Source organism: Cervus elaphus, chromosome 30 (assembly GCF_910594005.1).
Source record: "Cervus elaphus chromosome 30, mCerEla1.1, whole genome shotgun sequence".
NCBI lineage: Eukaryota > Metazoa > Chordata > Mammalia > Artiodactyla > Cervidae > Cervus > Cervus elaphus.
The window spans coordinates 81,386,069-81,411,678 of record NC_057844.1 but is presented as its reverse complement, the minus strand read 5'-3'; the positions used below and the strand labels follow the sequence as shown (position 1 = coordinate 81,411,678).

The following is a 25,610-nucleotide window of genomic DNA, read 5'->3' as shown; positions in this document are numbered from 1 at the left end:
ACTCAGGCATCCATTGGTTTCTTTCCCATCAGTGCCTGCATCTCCCCATGAAATGTCAGCTCCAGGAGAGCAGACCTAGTCTGCACTGCGGGCCACGGCAGGCCCAGAGCACCTGGACGGGGGACCTGGCACGTGTTCAGTAACTACTCCTGCCTGAATCCGATCGTGTCTCTGAGGATGCGTCCCCCAGCAGCAGCGTGGAGCGTGGTCTGGGGGAAGGAAGGAGGGAGCAGAATTGGAGACTGAGACAGGAAGGGAGAAACGCGCGCAGAGGACGTCCCGGGTCCACTCCCGTGAGGGCTGACATCCATGCTGCGAGGCGGGGCCCGGGTCTGCAGCCGGCATGGCAGGGTGGTGGTTAAGGCCAGGGTAGGGGCAGTGGGCAGGGGGAGACTCACGTGATGCAAAGGGTGGCCAGTCCAGAGGGGCCAGGAGCAAACAGAAGTGCAAACCAGTGGCCTGGAAGCCTGGGGACCAGGCAAGGGGCAAGTTCAGGCCAGGGCAGCGGATGTCATGTGCCCCCCACCCTCCCCCAAAGAAAAGTGAGTGTTAGTCGTTCAATCATGTCCAACTCTTTGCGACCCCATGGACTGTAGTCCGCCAGGCTCCTCTGTCCATGGGATTTCCCAGGCAAGAATACTGGAGTGCATTGCCATTTCCTCCTCCAGGGGAATCTTTCCCCACCCAGGGATGGAACCTGGGTCTCCCACACTGCAGGCAGATTCTTTACTGTCTGAGCCACTAAAGACATGTGTGGCCAAGAAGATAAAGCCTGAGAATGGGGTCTGGGGTGCAGCAGTGCTCAGTGAGGGACGGGTGGGCCGCGAGACGGTAACAGGGGACAGCGGTGGCAGGTACCCCCACGGTCCCCCAGCCGCTGAAAGTGTTGGTGGCTCCAAGCTCTCTGCTGAGTCCCTCCCTGGGAACCGGCCCAGGTGATGAAAGCCACCCTGTCCCAGTTCACAGTCTGCAGTGACTGGTCCATGGCGGGAGGTGACAAGACAGAGGCGTGGACCCCGGCCTGGCGGCTTGGCTCCAAATGCCGTCTCGGCTCAGGATCCAGTGGGGCTGACAGAGGTCTGCCACAACCACCAAGACAATTTAGCATCCGCTGCTTGGGGTCACTTCTGCTATCCCTCTAGAGGCCAAGACCCCAAGGTCACGCCTCAGGAAACTTGTCTCACACAAATCTTCCTCTCCACGTCTGTTTCGAGAGCCTGCCGCAGGGAGTGGGTGCCTGGAGCTACCCAAGGACACAGCCTCTGACACAGAATTGGCGAGTGGATCATCCAGCTCCCAGCTGGAAACAAAGCCCCGTCCCTGGAGGCCGGGGAGACCCTGACCGTCCTTGGTTCTGCTGGAGATGGGTGAGTCAGTACTGGATAGTGGTTAAAGCAGAGACGTTACTGATGAACTGGGAGGTAGGTACCCTTGAAACTGAATTGGCCATAACAATGGCGAAGTTGGATAATGGCTACAAGGAGATGTATCTATGTATTCTCTACTTTGTATGTATTTAAATTTTTCCCGTAATAAAAGGTCTTAAAAAAAAAAAAAACAGAAAGAAAGTAGATATCAATGAAAACCATTTAGGCAGCAAATACAGAAAACCAGAAAAGCAAGACTAACCTTTTCCTCATCTCTCAGCAGCACGATCCGAGGCATTGAAAATACAGTGATAAACAAAACAGGTGAAAATTCTTGCCCTTATGAAGATTAGATTCTAGTGGGGGAAATAGACAATAAACAAAATAATCAGGACAGGAAAACTGTTTCTGAGCACCTTTGTGTTGACCCTGCTTTTTCTCCCCTCCCCTAAGTGCTCAGGTTATAGCTTTGAAAACAACATAACTGGCTCAGGGGTCAAGGCAGCACAATGAAAATATTCTGTCAAAGTACTAGGATCACAGATTACACATACGAGTTCTTCCTTGGCCAAACTGTTATGTACATAAACATAAACCCATAAAGCAGGAATATAGTTCCCTTCTCCTCAAATCTAGTAGTACTTTGTTGGTGTTCAGTCACAGCAGCACGCCAGGCTCCTCTGTCCTCCACCATCTCCTGGAATTTGCTTTAATTCATTTCCATTGAGTGGGTGATGCTATCTAACCATCTCATCCTCTGCCGCCCCCTTCTCATTTGCCGTCAATCTTCCCCAGCATCAGGGTCTTTTCCAGTGATTCGGCTCTGTTCATCAGGTGGCCAAAGTATTGCAGCTTCAGCTTCAGTATCGATCCTTCTAGTGAATATTCAGAGTTGATTTCCTTTAGGATTGACTGGTTTGATCTCCTTGGAGTCCAAGAGACTTTTAAGATCTTCTCCAGCACCATAGCTCGAATGCATTAATTCTTCAGCACTCAGCCATCTTCATGGTCCAACTCTCACATCCATACATGACTACTGAAAAAAACCATATCTTTGACTATGTGGACCTTTGTCAGCAAAGTGATGTCTCTGTTTTTTAATACGCTGTCTAGGTTTGTCACAGCTTTCCTTCTAAGAACACGCGTCTACAGGGAACCAGAGCCAAATAAGCATTCCACTGGGTTGAGTCTACAAGATTCAAAGTGACTATAGGCGTTCCACAGCCACAACCCCTGTCCTTCAAGTAGGCTGGGAAGACTGCAGCCTCTTTCTGCAGATATTAAGCAAAAGCTCCACCTGTGTCATCAGCTTTGATTGGGCCGTCTATGCTGAACCAACCGTTGTCATCAGATGAACACGGTCTAAGTCCTCTGCTCCCTTCCCCGGCTGAGGGTGGAGTCCTGCTCAAGGGCTAATCATGCTACACACAGCGGGGTCTGTATTGACAGCTGAGCTGACGGAACTTGATGAGGAGTTTTAAACAATGGAGCAGTGATTTTTCAGTAGGGACGCCACCACTCAGAAGGGAGTTTTAAAGATTTGTGGGAGTATTTCGATTGTCACAGCTATGAAAGGGGAGCTGCTGGCACTGAGGAGGCCGAGCCTGGGATGTCAGACCTCCTGCCCTGAACAGGGTAGTTTGCGTAAGGAGCTAGCTCTCAATCCTGCATAATTTCCATGAATCTCATTAAAAACCAGGCCTGGGGCTTCCCTGCTGGCAAAGTAGGTAAGAATCCGCCTGCTGATGCAGGGGACAAGGGTTCAGTCCCTGGTCCGGGAAGATCCCACATGCCCCCCCGGAGCAACTAAGTCCATGCGTCACAACTACTGAGCCTGAATTCTAGAGACCGAACACCACAACGACGATGCCCCAGTACTGAAGCCTTCACACACAGAGCCTGTACTCTGCAAGAGAAGTCTCCGCCGTGAGAAACCCGAGCACCACAACGGAGAGAAGCCCCCATTTCTCGAAACTAGGAAAGCCTTCACTTGGCAATGAAGACCCAGTGCAGTCAAAAGCAAAAAAAAAAATTCAATTAAAAAAAATTTTAAATTAAAATTTAAAAAATTGAAATTAAAATTTTAACAACGAAAGGAAAAGCATGCCTGACTATGTACTCTACAGCAAGCTGTGTTGTAAAGAGGAGATTTGTTTTCCATAAGATGATCCACATCACAGCAAAGAAAATTATTTTCTCCCTACACTTACAAATAATAAACAAAGCTGAGCTCATTGATAAGATTATCATACTTGCTCATTTTTTTCACTTTAACAGTCTCAGCTGTAACTTGTCTTGACATGTTATCAGCTCAGTTCAATTAAGGATATCCCCCTCATCCTCTTATTTTGTAGCCCTGTAAGAAAAAGACTATGAAGCCCCTCTGAGTTTCTCCCTTGGTTCGCAGGGAAGAAGGGGCCACAGACAATCAAATATGGAAGCCAGGACATCATGGTTACCAGCAGAGAAGGAAAAAGTGCAGCTACAGTCAAAGGTTAGCACATATTTAAAGGGAAGAAAAACTATTAAAAAAAATATTGATAATATGCAGCTTAAAAAAGATTACAGCATTTGGCAAGGAAAACTATTAGGTTTTATGAACAAACCACTGTGCTTGTCCATGAAAGTAAAACCTCAAGGATCTCTGGTTCATTAAGTTTTTAAACTTAGAATACACGGTATGATCACTTGGCTACTAAAAAGGGATAATTTTTGTCAACACTGGAGTACTTCTAGTTTTCCTAAAACTCGTTTGTAAGCTGTGGCTTTCCCGGTGGCTCAGTGGTAAAGAATCCACCTGCAATGCAGGAGATGCAGGTTCGATCCCTGGGTGGGGAAGGCCCGTGGAGAAGGAAATGGCAACCCACTCCAGTATTCTTGCCTGGAGAATCTGACACGACTTAGCACACAGACACACACACTCAACAGTTTATAAGCTGACACTGGTTTTTAATCAAAGTCCACTCACATCTCTGCTCTTTCCCATAATTTTCTGCTCAGAATGACTTCTGATCATATTTCCCTTACGTCCAAATGATTCGCTAGAAACAGATGCAAGCATCTGACAACTTCATCATGGAGTGTTAGCTTCTACTGATAAGTAACTCATTCCCCTGAAATGTGGTGGCTTAGAACAACATTTATTATCTCACTTTTTTCTGGGTCAGGAGTCCAGGTAGAGCTCAGCTGGTTCTTCTGCCTCAAGGTCTCTGATAAGCCTGCAATTGAGATATCTACTGGGGGACTTGCTTGGCGGTCCACTGCTTAAGACTCTGAGCAACCAATGGAGGGGGCGCGAGCTTGGTCCCTGGTCAGGGAACTAAGAGTCCACATTCCCCGGGGCAACAACTAGAGAAGTCCTGAGCACCCAACTAAGACTCGAGACGGTCAGATAAATAAATATAAAATAAATAAACAACTTCAACCACAAGGTTATTGGACATTCTGAAGTGTCATTTGCTAAGAGACTGCTTTTGTGAAGACATCTGTGCTAGATTCTTTTTGCATTCTCAAGGAGCTTATCCTTTAGAAGAACTTTGTCTTTTCAGTTTATGCCCTGCTTCTGTGGGCTTCCCTGGTAGCTCAGACAGTAAAGAATCCGCTTCCAATGCAGGAAACCTGGGTTCGATCCCTGGGTCGGGAAGATCCCCTGGAGAAGGGAATGGCAGCCCACTCCAGTATTCCTGCCTGGAGAATTCCATGGACAGAGGAGCCTGGTGGGCTACAGTTCACGGGGTCATGCACAGATTTGGACACGACAGAGTGACTAACACTTTCACTTTCACACTTTCTGTGGAAGCAGAAGTCAGCATTCTCTCAAACATCCGGATCTTACAGGGCAGAAGATACCTACTAAAATGATGACCATATGAGGCAAATGGACAATGTTCCATCAGAGGGCCAAATTACTGCTTCATTCAAAAATATGTATTGGATGTCTTCTGTTGCCAGATCTGTGTTAATTATTGGACACTGTGCTAGAGGCTAGTTACAATTTTCACAGCAAGCTATTATCTGAGTGAAACTAGGTCAGGGAGACAGAGGAATTAAGTAGAACATTTAGCTCCGAAAGTATCAGACACATGACAGACTGGAATCTTGGCAAAGGTTAACAATGACAGCAAAGTCTCCTATTTGACACAGATATGGACACTTTTCCTCTCAACACCCAGCAATGAGCACAGAGGAGCTGTCTTGGGTTGGGTTGCTAGGAGCCGAGCCTGCGAGAGGTTATCCACTCAGGAGGCGTATTCAGAGTGACCTTGGGAGAAGGGTCAGGGTTAGTACTGGAAGTGGGACAGACCAGGAGGAAAAGCTAAGCAAGAATGTATGACTCCCCTGAGATGAGCCCCCAGTGAGGCCCGGGGTAGAGATAGACACAGTCTTGTCCTACCTTGAGGTTATCTATGCCCATGTCACTAGGTCAGGGGCCACGGTCCATGTGGGTTTAGCAACACGAATAGCACTCAGACCTTAATGATAGCATCAACCAGTCAGTCCTAAAGGAAATCAGCCCTGAATGTTTATTGGAAGGACTGATGCTGAAGCTGAAACTCCAACACTTTGGCCACCTGATGTGAACAGCCGACTCACTAGAAGAGACCCTGATGCTGGGAAAGACTGGAGGCAAAAGGAGAAGGGGGAGGCAGAGGATGAGATGGTTGGATGGCATTACCGATTCAATGGGCATGAATTTGAACAAACTCTGGGAGATGGTGAAGGACAGCGAAGCCTGGCGTGCTGCAGTCCACGGGGTTGCAAAGAGTCTGCCGCGACTGAGTCACTGAACAACAATGATGGCAGGCTGGGTAGTGAGGCAGGAGCACAGACCTGCTGAGTGTATTCGAGAGAGAACGGGAAGGGAGGAACCGCACCCAGCGGGTGTAGACAGCTCTTCCGGGAAGCACTGCTGCAAATGGGGCAGAAAATGGACTTGCAGCAAGACAAGTACACAGGATCAAGGGGACTTTTCTTTAAAAAAACATTATTTATTTGGCTGCCCCAGGTGTTTGCTGCAACACTGGGTATCTTTGATTTTTCCAGAATCTTTTTTTTTTTTCAGTTGTAGCATGCAAACTCTTAGTTGTGGCATGTGGGATCTAGTTCCCTGACCAGGAACCAAGCTCTGGCCCCCTGAATTGGGAGCACGAAGTCTCAGTCACTGGACGCCCAGAGAAGTCCCAAGGAGGTCTTTTTTAAATGGAAAAAATGTTTTGTTTTGTTTTGTTTTTTTGCTAATAGGGATGATCTAATAGAGAAGAAACATGATGATGCCAAGAGGAAGGATAGTTTGGAGGACACTGGCAGGTGGGTCCTTTACCGCTGAGCTACCACGGAAGCCCCAGTTCACCTCTGTGAACAGAGGAAAAGACAGACTAAATATAAGGGGGTATATTCACCTGAACAGGAGGGCAGGGGCACCGATGGGAGACTCCAGAGGTTCTCTTCTGATTGCTTTCTGTTTCCCCTGAACTAGAGGAGAGGAGACTGAGGACAGGAAAGGGGGTGGAGGTTTGAGGCGTGCAAGAAAGTGCATGGGATGAGGAGGGGCTTCCCTGGTGGCTCAGCTGGTAAAGAATCCACCTGCAATGCAGGAGACCTGGGTTTGATCCTTGGGTCGGGAAGATCCCCTGGAGAAGAGAAAGGCTACCCACTCCAGTGTTCTGGCCTGGAGCATTCCATGGACTGCAAAGAGTTGGACACGACTGAGTGACTTTCACTTTCACTTTGCTTTCAAGCAACTTGACTGATTCATTTTTGGTTGATGACTTCAGATTGCCTGAAATCATGACTTCTGTTCTTTCCATATCGCAGCATGTCCTTTATTTCTGTTTCATTCCTTTTTTAAAAAAATATATGTATATTAAGTTTTTTTTTTTTTTTTTTTTATGTGGACCATTGTTAAAGTCTTCACTGAATTTGTTACATATTGCTTCTGTTTTTTGTTTTGGCTTTTTGGCCACAAGGCATGTGGGATCTCAGCCCACACCAACCAGGGATTGAGCTGGCACCCCTTCCACTGGAAGGTGAAGTCAACTACTGGGCCACCAGAGAAGTCTCTAAACTGAGTTTTCTGTCTTTCTGTTGGGGTTTGGGAAGGGTGTGCGTGCTAAGTCACTCAGTTGTGTCCGACTCTTTGTGACCGCATGGACTGTAGCCCTCCAGGCTCCTCTGTCCATGGGATTTCCCAGCAAGAATACTGGAGAGGGTTGCCATTTCCTTCTCCAGGGGATCTTCCCAGCCCAGGGATTGAACCCAGGTCTCCTATATTGGCAGGCAGGTTCTTTACCACCAAGCCACCAGGATACTCCCTTGGGAAGGGTATGGAGATTGTTGTTTACGTGTTCACTGGGGCCTCAAACAGTACTTAGCAACTAAACAACTGTGCTTAAAGGAAAAGTCCTATAGTAAGTTCTAACTGGAAATGAGAAGGGAGATTGGGTAGTAGCAATAAAGAAACCTTATTCCCTCTCAATTGGGATAAAGTTTTGCTTTTATTCCAACCCCTAAGTTTTCTAAATAAATGCTCATGAAGGCACACATGGGCAATCCACCCACACACCCTCCCCCATGCCTGCAGAGCTTCGGTGACCAACCACGGAGGCCCACGTTTAAAATAAAATGACTGCGGACTCATTGGTGGTGCCCAGCGTGATATACAGCTTGTTTAAGCAAAAATAATAATGACTTTCCCGGAAGATATAAATGGACTCTACCCATGCATGACTTTGCATTTTAATCCTACCACTATCTATCGAGTGGAACCAACCTTGAGGAAGCCAACTTAAGCCATAGCAAGAAATGTCAGTTATTTAAAAATGAGCTGGAGTCCATACTCATCCAAGCAAATAAGAGAATCATAGACTTAAAGTTCTGAATGGCCTCTCTTTGTTCTGACCTTCAGATATCATGCAGGTGAATCTTTAAAGCGGTGTTGTCTGCCAAACGCCAGGCTTTCAAAGGCCACTGAAGCTGCCAGTCTTATTCAGATCCTTCCTGCCTTTCTCCCTGTCTCCCCAAACACACACCCCATTCAGCAAAACCAGAAAGTGTTGATGAGCCAATAGCATTTGTTTGGGCGGTGCTGCTGATCAGAGAGGTGAAGACTGTTTAAACAAGGCAGGGTTAGTAGGAGAAGGCGTCTTGCAGAGATAATTCCCAGGACGTTGGAGAAAAAATAATCCTTAATTTTTTTTTTGGTAAAAGACAATGAACTTGAAGAAGAACTTGGATCCTCCAAGTTTAGCCCCAAAGTGGAAGTGACCAAGTAGAATGGCTACTAAGACTGTTTCATCCTTCTCTCATCAGTCTACAGGATCTGCTGCAGTGTTGACACATACATTTTTTGTTGGGATTCTGTACCAGCTGAGCCACAAGGGAAGCTCAAGAATACTGGGGTGGGTAGCCTGTCCCTTCTCCAGGGGATCCTCCCAACCCAGGAATTGAACTGGGATCCCCTGCATTGCAGACAGATTCTTTACCAGCTGAGCTATGAGGGAAGCCTGGGTAAATAAACAGAATTATTCAAGGAAAATAGTTCAATAACAATACTGTTCATGTGCTCTGGAATATTATGTAGTGTTTAAAAAACATGTTCAATCTCTATTTTATTGACAGGCTAAAACTCCTAAGACATGTGGTTAAGTCATTTTAAAAAGTAAACAAATAATATATTTGATAAATACAGGAAAACATCTAGAGGTATAAGGAATAAATATAATAGACGTTATCTCTGTGGAAAAAATACCGAGGGAGACAGTCATCCATGTGTGCTGTGTGCTAAGCCGCTTCAGTCACGTCCGACTCTTTGCAACCCTATGGACTGGGGCTTCCCAGGCTCCCCCGTCCATGGGAGGCAAGAACACTGGAGTGGGTTGCCATGCCCTCCTCCAGGGGATCTTCTCAACCCAGGGGTCGAACCTGCGTCTCTTACATCTCTTGCGGTGGCCGGCAAGTGCTTTACCATTTGAATATTTTCAACAAGAGTATATTTTTATATTCAGTCAGTCAGTCAGTTCAGTCGCTCAGTCGTGTCCGACTCTTTGCGACCCAATGAATCGCAGCACGCCAGGCCTCCCTGTCCATCACAAACTCCCGGAGTTTACTCAAACTTATGCCCATCGAGTCGGTGATGCCATCCAGCCATCTCATCCTCTGTCGTCCCCTTCTCCTCCTGCCCCCAATGGCTCCCAGCATCAGGGTCTTTTCCAGTGAGTCAGCTCTTCTCATTTGGTGGCCAAAGTATTGGAGTTTCAGCTTCAGCATCACTCCTTCCAATGAATACCCAGGACTGATCTCCTTTAGGATGGACTGGTTGGATCTCCTTGCAGTCCAAGGGACTCTCAAGAGCCTTCTCTAACACACAGTTCAAAAGCATCAATTTTTCGGCACTCAGCTTTCTTCACAGTCCAACACTTACATCCATACATGACCACTGGAAAAACCATAGCCTTGATCAGACAGACCTTTGTTGGCAAAGTAATGTCTCTTCTTTTTAATATGCTATCTAGGTCGGTCATAGATTTCCTTCCAAGGAGTAAACGTCTTTTAATTTCAGGGCTGCAATCACTATCTGCAGTGATTTTGGAGCCCAAAAAACTTTGCTGGAGCAGCCGTAAAGAAATACCCCATGTCCAAGGTAAGAGAAACCCAAGTAAGCTGGTAGGTGTTGTGAGAGGGCATCAGAGGGCAGACACACTAAAACCATAATCACAGAAAACTAGCCAATCTGATCACAGGACCATAGCGTGTCTAACTCAATGAAACTAAGCCATGCCGTGTGGGGCCACCCAAGATGGTCAGGTCACGGTGGAGAGGTCTGACAGAATGTGGTCCACTGGAGAAGGAAATGGCAAACCACTTCAGTATTCTTGCCTTGAGAACCCCGTGAACAGTATGAACAGTATATTTTTATATTAGGTGTGTAGAAAAAAGATAAAGCAAATGTGCCAATTATCAACTGATATTTTTCTCTTGTGCACTTATGATAAATTTTCATATTTTACTTATCTTTTAAATGTCCTATTTACATTTCATTTTTAATTTAAAAATTGTAAATTAATCTTTGGTAATTCATATTTTTCCTACTAAGAATACTATTTTTATTGTACTGGCATAGTTATTTTGCTATGATTTCATATAATAAACATGTAAACAAACACACTTAATAAAAATTAACAAAAACTGAACAATACTATCAATGTTTTTCAACCATTTCTTTACTATATATATTTCCATATGAATATTATACACCTATCAGTATTCATGGTGATTTCATTCTATTTCATTGGATATATATTATATGGATATATATCATCATCTTATAACCCCCTTCTTTTTGAGTATGTATACTGTATTCCTGTTTTTAACTATTACAAACAATTCCAAGAAGTATACATTTGAGCTTGATTGGCTTGCATTTTTAAAAAAAATTTAGTAGTGCAAATTATTGTCCAGAAAAGTTGCACTATTTTAAACTTGCAGTGAGCAGGAATACATTTTCCCCTACCAGTAAAATAATTGTTGACATCAGCATTTAAAAAAACCTTCATTATGTGGTAAAAAAATAGAACCATTTACTGTTTAAATGTATGAGTCTTTATAGTTATTAGTGACAATGTTAATATCTATCTTTGATTCTTTAGTGAAGTTCATGCCCTTTCCTTAGTGGGATATTCACTTTTGTTACTGACTTATAAGCTATTTTTATATTTTAAGGCTGTTTGGTCTTTACAATGTGTTGAAATCTTATTTACCAGGTCATTTAATTTTAAACATTGTCTTAAAACTTTCATCATAAGACTCTTTAAATTCTTATTAAACTTTAGAAATATTTTCTCTTACCACTTTTTCCTCAGTCACATTTTGACAGTTTCCCAAAATATACATGTAAGAAAATAAAAATCCTTCAAGCACGAGTACGGTTTCATTTTCTACCTTTAAAATATGTAAAATATGAATAAAAAAGAAAATGTGTGTCTAGGTGCATAAAACATAAAAACATTAAGGCTTTAATTCACCTTATATTTATTGATTTATTTATATGCAAACAGGTAGGACATGAAATTTATTTTTTCCCAAGTGGTTAGTTAGCTAATCATCCCAGTACCAATAAACAAATATCATTTATTGGCTGTTGCATAATACCACCTTCATTATATCCATAGAACACAATTATAAATAAACATGGGCTTGTTTCTGCATTTTTATTCGTTCATTCGTTTATTCACTCAGCCCATCCTGACTGAGCAAACAGTACATTCTGGGCACCGCTTAGGCACGAAGGACTCGGCATAAATGAGATGCACAGGAGCCTTGCCTTTGGGAGCTTCTGCGGAAGTCACAGGCACAACAACGAAGGAACGGTGACCAGCAGGAGGAACATACAGCAGAAGTCAGAGCGCAGCGTGGGAAGAGGGGCGGGAGAGAAATCTCACTCAGCACGATCAGACGCGTCCGGGAGGACGGGGGTCTCAGCACACCGGAAAGCAGCAGAGGGAACATGAACGACGCGCAGAGCCCCAAATGTAGTGAGGAAATAAACCCGTGACCGTCTGGGGGTGGAGAAGCAGCCAGTGCAAAGGCCCCGGGGCAGGACGGGGTGGGGAGGGCAGGCCAAGGCAGCTGGACCGAGATAAACCAGCACATGTGCAGAGATTTTTAGAGTGCTGGGGGCCCTTTGCAGCTGTGGATCAAAGTGAAAGTGAAAGTCACTCAGTCGTGTCCGACTCTTTGCGACCCCATGGACTATGGAGTCCATGGAATTCTCCAGGCCAGAATACTGGAGTGGGTAGCCTTTCCCTTCTCCAGGGGAATCTTCCCAACCCAGAGATGGAACCCAGCTCTCCCGCATTGCGGGCAGATTCTTTACCAGCTGAGTCACAAGGGAAGCCCAAGAATACTGGGGTGGGTAGCCTATCCCTTCTTCAGCGGATCTTCCTGACCCAGGAATTGAACTGGGGTCTCCTGCACTGCAGGCAGATTCTGTACCAACTGAGCTACTAGGGAAGTGGCTGCGGATGAAAGTTCTGTATGTAGGAAGTGTGCTCTGACTCACATCACTTAAACAAGCGCCTTTGTAGCTATGTGGAAAACTGATCACGTGAGCCAGTGACAGGACTAGATTCAAGCTGTGAAGCTAAGCTGGAGCTCACAGGACTTGGTGATTGACTGGACATACAGGAGAGGAAGAGGTATGGCTGGAACAACTGAGGTGGGACGAACTGGAGACGCATGAAGGCTCCCTAAGGAACATCAGCAATCAGGAGTTTGGTTCTGAACAGGTTCCAGTTGAAATTCTTAGGACCTCTCCAAGTGGAAATATTAAGCAGGTGGCTCGATATACAAGTCTGAACCGCGGGGGAAAAGGTCAGGCTGGAAATACAAGTTTGGGAGGGTCAGGAGCATGCAGGTGGTGTGGTATGCAGGGCCTGTGGGATCTCCAGGGCAGACAAGATAATCAGAGGGTCTGGGGGAAGAGACGGAGAATGCAAAGGAATGGCCAGTGGGGGAGAGGGTGCGGTGTCCTGAGACGGAGCCAGGACGGTGTTTTCAGGAGGACGGCAGGATGCGAGTGGTGACTCAAGGTCAGGACTGCAAATGGACGGTTGGGTTCCCTGAGCTCAGGGCCATTAGTGACGGGGACAAAGCTCTTGCCGTAGAGGAGCAGGACTTCCAGCTGAAGAGCTCGGGGCAGAAGGAATAAGGGTGAAGCTATAAGAAACAGAGGCTGTTCGAGAAGTGTGCATAAGCAGGCACTTGCATTTTTTTTCCCCCCATGGAAGTTAATCCAGTATCCTTGCACACTGACAAAGTAACCCAGGAGAAAGAAGAAATTAACCATGCAGGTGAGGGGGATAAAGGCAGGAACGAGACGAAATAAGGGGCTTTTCCTGCTGGCTCAGACAGTAAAGAATCTGCTTGCAATACGGGAGACCTGAGTTCGATCCCGGGGTCAGGAAGATCTCCTGGAGAAGGGACTGACTACCCACTCCAGCATTCTTGCCTGGGAAATCCCACGGACAGAGGAGCCTGAGGGGTTACAGTCCACGGGGTCGCAAAGAGTCGGACATGGCTTAGTGACAAACAACAACAGTTCTTGTTTTATTGGCTACTTTTATAAATATTACACTTACTTTTGATGCTTAATTGCTAGGTCATGTCCTATTCTTTGCAACCCCATGGACAGTAGCCCACCAGGCTCCTCTGTCCATGGGATTTCTCAGGCAAGAATACCAGAGTGGGTTGCCATTTCCTTCTCCAGGGCCTCTTCCCCAACCTATGGCTCGATCCCTTGTGTCCTGCATTGCTGGGGGTTTCTTTACCACTGAGCCACCAGGGAAACCCCAAAAGAAGGATGCAAATAAATAAAGACTCTACAAAAAGCAAAGAAAGCAGATACTATAAGTGAAAGACTTTTAAAAAATATTCTAAAACTGGAGACAACAGAAAATAATGTGACAGATAAACATCAGCTGTATAATGCAAACTGGAACCTGTAACATTTCAGTTGGTACAATTACAGGAAGAACTATAAAACCACAGCTCTGCAGAGGCGCTGGGGACCTACCTAGTTCAGCCCTTCATCCCGCAGTTGAGGACAGTGAGGGCTGGAGAGCTGCAAAATCTTACTCAAAATCAAACAGAAGCCTGAGAGAGTATCTCCCACCTAGAATGCAGCACTACCTTCATTACATGTTCTTTGAAACATTTATTTGTGAAGGGTATTGTGATGATTTTTAAACACAGCTGCACATTCTGTGAGCCCTCAGGAAGAGGCCTCTTCCCCTGAAATCTGCACTAACCCTGGTGACTCAATGGTTACAAACAGAATACAGTAGAAGTGATGGCATGGCTTTGGAAGTCACGTTGAGAAAAGGCTTGGGTAGTCTCTGCCTCACTTGTTCTCTTGGGTCACTGACATTGGGGGCACCGAGCTGGCTCGAGGCCCGACGCTGTGCCCAGGCCACAGGTAGGTGATGTAGCTGAGTTTCCAGATGATGCCCCTGGCCATTGAGTCGTGGTCCCCCTTCTGCTTTCTGCCACTGAACCTTCCCAACCGAGCCCCCAGACAACCTGGAGCAGAGACAAGCCACTCCCACTGTTGTTATTCACTCAGTCGTGTCTGACTCTTAACCAACCCATGGGCTGTAGCACGCCATGCTTCCCTGTCCTTCACCATCTCCTGGAGTGTGCTCAGACTCAATGTCCCTTGAGTCAGTGATGCCATCCCATCTCGTCCTCTGAGATGGGTTGGATGGCATCTCCCACTGTACACAGAATCTCTGTGCATAATAAAATGGTTCTTTTAGGCCAAAGTTTTGGGGCGGCTTGTTGCAGCAGCATGAAAATGAATACTATTTTTCCTCCACTACTATGGGTTTTTAAATGGAGAGCAAAGAGGAAAAATTTATTCCTAGTCTATTTTATCTTCGAGTCCAACTAAAGCCAAAAGGCTGTACTTGATTCGAGTAGAGAAATGAAATAAAACTTGGTTCTGAATTTTAACTTTCTGCAGCACAGAGGAACAAATTATAAGGCTAGTCCAAGAAGTTTTTCTTTTCTAAATGTCACAAGATTTTCAGATGATAAACACTTGCTTAGCAGCACAGGACTCAAGCAAATATCTTGGCAATTAATCACATGTATACAAGATGTTTTTCCCCCCTGGGGAGAAATTTTCTGTTGTTGTTGAAGAATAGAGCTGTACTTTAAAAGTATTTGAAAGCAAAAGCAAACCAGAGGCTTCTCTGCTCTTAAGTACAATACGACTGATTTACTTTCATAATGTAAACATCTTATTTTTTTTTTTTTTCTAATTAAGCAAGTAAACAAAGCAGGATGAGGGCTGGTGTTGGTGTCAAGGGTTCTCGGGAGCCCCTGAAATGCCTGATGACAATCCAGCCTGGCAGAGACCTGCGAAACCAAGATACTGTATGAAGTGTTTCTGTCAGTTCCCTATGGCTGCTGTAACCAATTACCTCAAAATTTGTGGTTGAAAACAACAGACCTGGACTTCCCTGGCAGCTCAGCGAAAAAGAATCCGCCTGCCAATGCAGGAGACACAGGTTCGATCCCTGATGTGGGCAGATCCCACATGCAATGGAGTCGCTACAATTATGCACCACAACTATGCAGCCTGTCCTCTAGAGCCTGGAAGCCACAACTCCTGAAGCCTGTGTGCCCTAGACCCTGAGTTCTGCAACAAGAGAAACCCCCGCAATGAGATGCCCCCACTCGCTGCAATTAGAGAAAAGCCCACACTGCAATTAAGGCTCAGCACAGCCAAAAAAAAAAAAAAAAATTACAAAAAAACCAGAAATAAACCCAGCACAGTATTGTTGCAGTTATGGAGATGGTTACCTTTACTGCTGTGCTCAGTCATGTTCAACCCTTTGGAACCCCAACATAGCCCACCAGACTCCTCTGTGCATGCAATTTTCAGGTAATCCTGGAGTGGGTTGCCTGGTTTCCTGCTCCAGGGGACCTTCCCCACCCAGGGAGTGAACCCAGGTCTCCTGCGTTGGCAGGCGGATTCTTTACCTTCGAGCCATCCACGAAACCCACTGTTTTGGAGGTTAGAAGTCCTAAATTAAGGGGTTGGAATAGCGACATCCTCTCCAGAGCCTCCAGGGGAGACTCTTTCCCTGCCTTGGAGACAGGCTGGGACGAGGACCCTCTGCTTCAGAGCTGCAGTGCCGGCACCTGGACACACCTCTCCTGGAGCTACAAGGTACAAAGAAGCTGTCAGGGACTAAAAATAACCACACATATGCGCAGTTGGGCCAAATTCTGGACAAAAAGATACAGAGTCTAAAAAGCCCAACTGTTACTTCTGCAGAGCCTGGAGCAAAACCCGGTGTGTATCAGTCGTGTCTGACTCTTTGTGACCCTAAGAGCCAGGAGGCTCCTCTGTCCATGGAATTCTCCAGGCAAGAATACTGGAGTGGATAGCCTATCTCTTCTCCAGGGGAATCTTCCCCACCCAGGGATGGAGCCCAGGTCTCCCGCATTGCAGGTGGATTATTTACCAGTGAGCCACCAGGAAGCAAAAGCAGGAGGTGGGGGGAAGCAGCAGGATACACACATGCCCTGTGCACACAACATGACCAGAGGGGAGGGAGCCAGAAGGGGAGCCTGTTACTTGTTCTCATTCCCACTGCTGCAGCAAGTGCCCCAATAAAGCCTTGTCGGAATTTCTTGTCTGTCCTCTGATCAGTTTCCGTTGATTAAGGAGGCCAAGAACCCTGATTGGCAACACTTCTTCCCACTCCTGGTGGTGATCCTCAGGGTTGCTTAGTTTGAGGCTTCATCACTGCAGTCTCTGCCTCAGTCTTCATGTGACCTTGTCCTCTCTGTGTCTGTCACCATCCTCTTCTTATAAGGGCGCCCATCATGCTGGATTCAGGGTCCCCTCCTCCAGTTTGATCTCATCTTGATTATATCTGTAAAGATGCTATTTTCAAATAACATCACATTTACCCATAGGGGGTTGGGGTTAGAGCTTGAATATATGTTTGTGGGGGACACAATTCAACTGATAACAGTGTCCTAAACAGAAATCTAAATAAAGGGCTGTGATTGTGGGGGAGATGGGATGATTAACTGCAGGGATCCCAGGGCCACTTCTTTTTAAGAAGTCAAGTGCTCAGTTGCTTAGTCGTGTCCAACTCTTTGTGACCCCATGGACTATAGCCCACCAGGCTCCTCTGTCCTTGGGATTTTCCAGGCAAGAATACTGGACTGGGTTGCCATTTCCTCCTCCCTTTGGAGTCAAGAACCTGGATTTAAATACTGACCAGCTGTGAAGCTGTGCAAAAGCCCTTTCTCCTCTCCGGTCTCCCAATACTTATCCGTGAGCAGGGATTAGCCAAGGCAAATGCAGTCACAGACCAGCAACCAGGCATCACCCAGTGAGGAATGCTGACACTCAGGCCCCACCCTGGACCAACTGAGCCAGAATGTGCTTTTAAGCTGGAGCCCCAGCTGCTTCCAGCGCGCCTTAACGCTTGAGGAGCACTTAGCACAGTTCCTGAGGCATGATGGTTTGCCAATAAATGCTAATCCCCCCTGCCTATAAACCCCACAAAGGCACTTACATAAAATGGCTGAGTTTACATTTAATTTAATAACTGAAGACTAAAATGAAAGAAAGGAGGAGGGAAGGCCATTCTTAAAATGTCTCATTACCAAAAAAAAAAAAAAAAATGGCTAACTAGGAACAGGCTGGTACTGAAACACTAATTTCTGGAACTCTTTGGTATATGTCAACTTTTTTTTTTTTTTTTTTTTAAAGAAAAGATTGCTCACACTACATGGGGAAAAGAAACCTAGATATGAGTCACAGCTCACTCACATTTTTTTAAGGCTGTATTATCTGAAAGAAATAGGTGAATTCCTAGGTTACTGGTATATGATTCCTGTGGGAGTTAAAACAATTAAGTGTAAAAACAAAACAAAAAGCTTGGAACTCATGTCTCCATCCCTCAGAACGAGAAAAGAGCTGCATAAACTGAAAGCGTGAAAGTGTTAGTCGCTCAGTCATGTCCGACTCTGTGCAACCCCATAGACTGTAGCCCACTAGGCTCCTCTGTCCATGGGATTGTCCAGGCAAGAGGACTGGAGTGGGTTGCCATTTCCTTCTCCAGGGGATCTTCCTGACCCAGGAATCAAACCCAGGTTTCCTGCACTGTAAGCAGATTCTTTACCATCTGAGCTACCAGCGAAGACCTGCACAAACTGAAAGTCAATGAATTTTCTTAGCTCCATCAGAGAATTGAGGTCCTGGGATAAGCCAACACCCTGAAAACTACAGACAGGTGAGGACTGAGAAAACAGGACTGCACAGCAGAAGCTCTGGGACCAGGAGCAGGGCTTTTGTGGTTCCCACAGCACACTGCTGGACACTGACAAAGGGCTAACAGATTAAGCAAGGATCCCCCACATTTTCATGGATTTTATCTCCAGCACCCCCATCAGGTTCTCATGGTGGAGATGGGAGAAAAATCCCCTTGTTTGGCTTGTGGGTGAGGTAGTAGCCATTTCAAAATATGTCATGACAGAAGTTTAACCAAGGTTTGACTAACACACATTTGCTCCCATTGATCAGTGGGGACAAAATAGTTCAGCTCATTTAAGAGATAAAGCATGGAAATTTGGAGGGTCTGTGTCTGGCCTTTTCATAAGTAATCAAGGTACTCCTATAAGTCTCATTTAGTCTTACGGGGGAGATGGGTTCCTTGCAGTGAGCTTTTTCTCCAAACACCAAGTATGAGAAATCTCTTAATTGTCACTGTTTTCCAGGAGTATGGGATTCAGATAACAGTCAGCACCATTAACAGTAAGGGCTTCCAAGGGCAATCTAAGATTCTTCACTATTTCTTCTCTGACTCTTCTTTATGTAGATCTGAGTTTCTGACCCTTATCCTTTTCCTTCTCTCTGATGAACTGTTAAAACTGTTTCTTGCAAGGCAGGTCTACTTTTGCTTCTCTGAGAAGATCTGTATTTCTCTTTTACTTTTGAAGGATAACTCTGCTGGATACAAAATTCTAGGTCACCTTTTTTTTTTTTCCTTTCAAGACTCTGAATATGTCACCCCACTGTCTTCTACTATGCATGGTTTCTGGTAAGAAGTCTGATATGATGCTGACCTTTGTTTCTCTCCGTCTAAGTTCATGGAGTGTGCAATGCTGAAACTTTGATAAAGTGGACAACTGACGTGTGTGTGTCCCTCGTTGCTTCAGTGCATCCTCAAAGACAGTTCCCAGTAATTTAAGTGGCTTTGATCCACTTTTCTTTTCCACAAACAGTTGCTGATGGAGTGCCTCCAAGAGAAGCATGTGGGGTGCTCACTAAAAATGCAGACTCTTGGGTCCAAGCACTCTATGAGAATCTCTGGGGAAAGGACACAGGATTTTGTATTAAAAACAAATCTCTAGGTGGTAAAACCATTGCTTCATAGTTACACATTTTATGTCTCATATCATTATTTAAGAGTGCTATTTTATGCTTTTGTATATATTTAGATTTCAATCCATCTTAATTTTCTTTCTGTTATGATGCAAAGGGATTCCTTAGTGGTTCAGATGGTAAAGAATCTGCCTGCCATGTGAGAGACCTAGGTTCGATCCCTGGGTTGGGAAGATCTCCTGGAGGAGGGCATGGCAACCCACTCCAGTATTCTTGCCTGGAGAATCCCCATTGACAGAGGAGCCTGGCAGGCTACAGTCCATGGGGTCACAAACAGTAAGAAATGACTGTGTGACTAAGCACAGCACATGATGCAAAACTCTAAATTAACTGTATTTTTAAGGTTTTTACTTTAATTATGCCAGCAGCATTTATTAATAACCCATTTTTTCCCACTAAATTAAAGCATCACCTTTATGATAGATGGTGGAGTTTCTCACAGTTTTTAAAAAAGACACATTCCTTTATTCTTTTTGTAAAATATCACGCACTAATCAAAGGATTCATGACATGCAGAAAAATAAGGTTAAGTTTAAAAAACCCAGCTGTCTTAGATTGAATAGTATCCCTCCAAAATTCATGTCAACCTGGATTTGTGAACTTATTTGGAAATGGGATCTTTGCAGATTAACTTACATTAAGATCAGACCATACAGGATTAGGGTGGGTCCTAATGAAAAGAATTAGTATCTACATAAGAAGGGAACCTGGGCTTCCCAGGTGGTACAGTGGTAAAGAATCGGCCTGCCAATGCAGGAAACACAAGAGACACAGGTTCAATTTCTGGGTCAGAAAGATCCCCTGGAGAAGGAAATGGCACCCACTCCAGTATTGTTGCCTGGGAAATCCCATGGACAGAGGAGCCTGGTGGGCTACAGGCCATGGAGTCGTGAAGAGTCGGACACAACTGAGCACACATGAATGAGAAAAGAACAGATGCACAGTGAATGCCATGTGAAGACAGAGACTGAGATTGAAAAGCCAAAGAAAGAGAGAATGCAACTACCACAAACTAAGACAGAGGCATGGAATATGGTCTCCCTCTGAGCCTCCCAAAGAACCAATCTTGCCGACACCTTGAGTTTGGACGGCTGGACCCCAGAGTTGCAAGTGATTAAGTTTCTGTTGCTTTGTGCAACCAGTCTGACTGTGGTACTCTAGGAAACCAATATATCAACTACCAAGAAATAACTAACTTTAACATCAAATGGCCCTCATTCCAGATATGTTCAGTTCAGTTGCAGCACACCAGGCTTCCCTGTCCTTCACCAACTCCTGGAGCTTACTCAAACTCATGTCCATCGAGTTGGTGATGCCATCCAATCATCATCCTGTGTTGTCCCCTTCTCCTCCTGCCTTCAATCAATTCCAGCATCAGGGTCTTTTCCAAGTCAGTACTTCGAATCCAGTGGCCAAAGTATTGGAGCTTCAGCATCAGTTCTTCCAACGAATATTCAGAGCTGATTTTCCTTTAGGATTGACTGGTTTGATCTCCTGCAGTCCAAGGGCCTCTTAAGAATCTTCTCCAACACCACAGTTCAAAGCATCAATTCTCTGGCACTCAGCTTCTCTTTGTGGTCCAAATTTCACATCCCATACATGACTACTGGAAAAACCATAGCTTTGACTAGACGAACCTTTGTCAGCAAAGTAATGTGGCATTTAGCATGATGTACTCTGCATATAAGTTAAACAAGCAGGCTGACAATACACAGCCTTGGCGTACTCCTTTCCCAATTTGGAACCAGTCCATTGTTCCATGTCCAGTTCTAATTATTGCTTCTTGATCTGTGTATAGATTTCTTAGGAGGCAGGTAAAGTGGTTTGGTATTCCCATCTGTTTAAGAATTTTCCAGTTTGTTGTGATTCACAACATGTAATAACCTTTGCCTAAGTCAAAGGCTTTGGCATAGTCCATAAAGCAGAAGTAAATGTTTTTTTGGAACTCTCTTGCTTTTTCTATGATCCAACAGATATTGGCAATTTGATCTCTGGTTCCTCTGCCTTTTCTAAATCCAGCTTGAACATCTGGAAGTTCTCGGTTCAAGTACTGTTGAAGTCTTGCTTGGAGAATTATATGTAAGCACGAAGTGTAGTGTGAAAGTGTTAGTCACTCAGTTATGTCCAACTCTTTGAGACCCTATGGACTGTAGCCTGCTAGGCTCCTCTGTCCATGGGATTTTCCAGGCAAGAATACTGGAGTGGGTTGCCATTTCCTACTCAAGGGGATCTTCCTAACCTGGGGATTGAACCTGGGTCTCCTACACTGCAGGCAGATTCTTTACTGTCTGAGCCATCAGGCAAGCCCATAATATGTATACACATATTATACATGTAATAGACTGAGAGAAATATTTCCAGTACAAGGTAATTCTGTACACTCTATATTATTAAATGTTATTTTACTTGAATCTATCTTTAAAAAAAAGGGGGGGAGGGAGGTGGGCAGGGGGTTCAAGATGGGGAACATATGTACACTCATGGTGGATTCAAGTCAATGTATGGCAAAACCAATACAAAGTTGTAAAGTAAAATAAGTAAATTAATTAATTTTAAAAAAAAGAAAGAAAAAAACTGGATTTGTACTATTAGTCTGCTGATGGTTTTTCCTATTTCTGTGCTAACAGGTTGGTGTTTAATTTTTTTTTATTATTACTCCTTTTTTTAAGGGTTTTCTTGATCATTCACAACTGTGTGATCCTCTACACAAAATTTAAAATTAGTTACTTTTAAGTCACCCTCGAGAGAATCTGGGATTCTGTTGTCAATCGTGCTAATTTTCAAATTTGACTTGGGAAGAATTGGCCTATTTTTGGTACTGACTTCTCATCCAAAGATCTCGCACGTTTTTTTCATTTACTCAAGTCTTGTTTTCACCAAGAGTGATGGATTTATTTCATCACCAGGATCTTCTAACTCCTTAAACTTTATTCCTAACTACTTTACAGTTTTTGATGCCATTGCAAAATAATTTCCTTTTTAATAGGTTATTACTTGTTCAAAAGGAAAACTGCTAATTTTCCCTCTGCTTATCTGTCGAGAGTTTTAAGCCTCTTACTAAATTCAGTTTTGATGGAGACATCTGAGTTTTTGCACTTGGCCTTTGAACCGCTGCATTAACCCCTGGCTTTCCTGTATCCCAGCCTTCTTGCCAGCCAGTGAGCTGCACAACCGCGTCATAAAGTGGGGCGTCGCCAGGCACAGCACCAGAGAGCTCAGCTCAGAGGAAAGTGGTCTATACCCAGGGTCACTGACACCACTTTGGCCTGCTTGACGAAATCAGCTCCTAAGAAATAACGCCGTCAGTCAGTTCGTACTGAGGCACCTTTCACCTGAGCCAAAAGCTGACGAGCCCAAGATCACGACAGTAGCATCTTACCAGGAAGCAAACACGCGCTGGAGCAGAGGCCAGGAGGTCGGCCTCCCGCGCGGCGGGCCGGCGGAAAGAGCCGAGCGCGCTCGGAAGCTGCGGCCACGCCTTCCGCAGGGAGCGTCAGGGGCGGGGCTCGAGCGACGGCGCGTTGCGCGGGGCATTGTGGGAGGGGCGGCCGGTGCGGCCACGGCTGCCATCTTAGCAACTCCTGGCGTTGCGGCCTTGTCGTTGGAGGCGGCCTTCGCGGCGGCCCTCGACCTCACGGAGAGACGAGAGAGTCAGCTCGCTGACCAGCTTTCCTTCCCTCGGCCTCGACAGGCCTGCCGGCCCGCGTCCGGAGGCGGAGGCGCGGGTAGCCCGGCACGTGCAGGGCCCGAAGCCAGCGGTTAGTCACAGCGTCGCCCGGAAGGATGGGCCGGTCTCGGAGCCGGAGCTCGTCCCGCTCCAAGCACACCAAGAGCAGCAAGCACAACAAGAAGCGGAGCCGGTCCCGCTCGCGCTCTCGGGACAAGGAGCGCGTGCGGAAGCGCTCCAAGTCCCGGGAAAGTAAACGGAACCGGCGGCGGGAGTCGCGGTCCCGCTCGCGCTCCACCAACACGGCCGTGTCCCGGCGCGAGCGGGACCGGGAGCGCGCCTCGTCCCCGCCCGACCGCATCGACATCTTCGGGCGCACGGTGAGCAAGCGCAGCAGCCTGGACGAGAAGCAGAAGCGAGAGGAGGAGGAGAAGAAGGCAGAGTTCGAGCGGCAGCGGAAAATGTGAGCTTCCGCGCGGGGAGGGGTGGGGTGAGGGGGGGAGTGATGAGGGGAGACGGTGACGGGGGGCGGTGGTGAGGGGGGTAGGGGGGACGGGGGGAGTGGCGAGGGGAGACGGTGACGGGGGGCACTGGTGAGGGGGGTGGTGAGGGAGTGGGGGGTGACGGGGGGGGAGCGGTGAGGGGAGACGGTGACGGGGGGCGGTGGTGAGGGGGGTGGGGGTGACGGGGGGAGTGATGAGGGGAGACGGTGACGGGGGGCACTGGTGAGGGGGGTGGTGAGGGAGTGGGGGTGACGGGAGGAGTGGTGAGGGGAGATGGGGAAGAGGGGGTTGGGAGGGTGGTGAGGGAGTGGGGGTGGTGAGGGAGAGGGTGACAGGGTCAGTGAGGGGGGAGAGGGGCTGACGGGGGAGTCGGGGTGGCAGGGGAAGAAGGGAGTGATGGGGTCAGTGGGGGTGAAGGGGGGTCAGTGAGAGGTAGCGGCGGGTGGCGGGGACACTGGGGGTGCCGGTGAGGCGCGGGAGTGAGGGGCGGCGAGGAGAAAGGCGATGGCTGGGTCGGAGTGGGGGGAGGTGAAGGAGGTTAGAAGGGTCGCTGGACCCGGGCCCCGCGGGCCTGCAGCCTCGGCGTCTGGAAAGGCGAGGGGTCAGGACCTGACGAGTTGGTTGGGAAGGAAGACAGTGGGGACCGGCTTGGGAGGCTTGGAGGAGAGAGCGCGTTTTGGCGCGAGAGGCGGCGGCAGCGAGTCCCGGAAGTTGGGGGTGCAGTTCCGAGCGGGCGGGGAGCCGCGTCGGCCCCCGAGGGTGACGAGGGATGCGGGCCTCTGTCGCGTCGGAGACGTAGGACCCGAATTCTCGGGGATAAAGAAAAACACTCGAAAACCAGGCGCTGAACTTCCGTGTGTTCCTGCTGTTGAGTGATGTCGTGGTCGCTTTTCCCTTTTTGAGCCTCTCTCTCTTTTTTTTTTTGAGGTGTAAAAAGCAAAACGCAAGTAGCTTGAGTGTACAGTAAGATGGGTCTTGAAGCATGCGTTCACTTGTGTAACCACCATCCCGAGCAAAGCCGACTCCTTCCTTTTGCTGTGCTGTGCCAAGTCGCTCAGTCGTGTCCGACTCTGAGACCCCGTGGACTGCAGCCCGCTCGGCTCCTCTGTCCATGGGGATTCTCCAGGCAAGAATACTGGAGTGGGCTGCCATGCCCTCCTCCAGGGGATCTTCCCGACCCAGGGATCGAACCCAGGTCTCACACATTGCAGGCTAATTCTCTACCGTCAGAGCCACCAGGGAATTGAACTGTTTATTCATTTTGCTGTGTAGTTCTGTGTAGCACACTTTGGTGCAAGTCTGTTGTTTCCCCTTGTGGTGTACTTGCTGTTGAGAAGACAGTAATTGCTTTTACTTTTGCATTGATCCAATGTAGAAGAGACACCTCTCGAGTTATCTTTTGATCTAAGACTAGGTGCACATAGTCCCAAGCCAATGAAATGGCTTGGGATAATATGGTCTAATCATGAAATTTTGGTTTTAAAGTGTAGGGTTTTGTTCCGGTTCAAGACTATGGTATTCTGATGCTCTGGGTGTTCTTTCTCATCCAGAGTTGCCTTGCTGACTCTACCTGTTTAACCAGCAGTCTTCTTGGCTCTTAAGTGCATGTTCTGAAAGTGCCCATGAGGCAGGACAATTACTGAATGTTGAATTTTCCCAAGACAAGTTTATCTTGTGTACTGATTGTGCAGAGGTTTTAACTTTCTCTGCAGTGTGACTTGTTTCTAAAAGCAAATCATTAAGAGGTCAGGGAATAGAAAACTAATATTGCTGTGGCCAGAGTCCCTTCACTGCGTTCCTTTAAAACATGCGCAATGCTTTGATTTTCCCTTAGAAGTATCAGTGATTGTATGAACACCAAGTACACATAATTGTGTTGGAGGAAATTTCAATTACATAGAATCCAGTTTTTTGGTCTGGAACAAGATCCTTAATTGTAAAGATTTAGTTCTCGAATAACTATCAACATATGAGCGTTTAAAAAAACTAAGACATCTCTGAGATAATATTTACATGCGAAACCAAAGGATACCTCCAAAGAGTAATGGTTGGCCACTCACTAGAAAGCTTAAGACTTATAGGAACAGTATGTATGGGAGAAATAG

General features: G+C 46.5%; 1 protein-coding gene and 1 long non-coding RNA gene across 2 annotated transcripts in view; one reads left to right on the top strand and one right to left on the bottom strand.

The window, feature by feature from the left end:
* LOC122686601 lies at window positions 1-22,794 on the bottom strand. The gene is made up of 4 exons (XR_006338846.1): window positions 22,715-22,794; window positions 1,630-1,723; window positions 399-467; window positions 1-209 (listed from the first exon to the last, which is right to left on the bottom strand). It is a non-coding gene; the product is annotated as an uncharacterized LOC122686601 (long non-coding RNA).
* A 73-nt stretch (window positions 22,795-22,867) lies between these two features.
* Window positions 22,868-25,610, top strand: part of ARGLU1 (arginine and glutamate rich 1) — a 28,974-nt gene continuing 26,231 nt past the window's right edge. Inside the window, exon 1 of the mRNA XM_043891755.1 lies at window positions 22,868-23,465. Within this exon, the coding sequence (XP_043747690.1) occupies window positions 23,119-23,465 (347 nt within the window). The 5' untranslated portion in view covers window positions 22,868-23,118. The remainder of the gene's footprint in view (window positions 23,466-25,610) is intronic.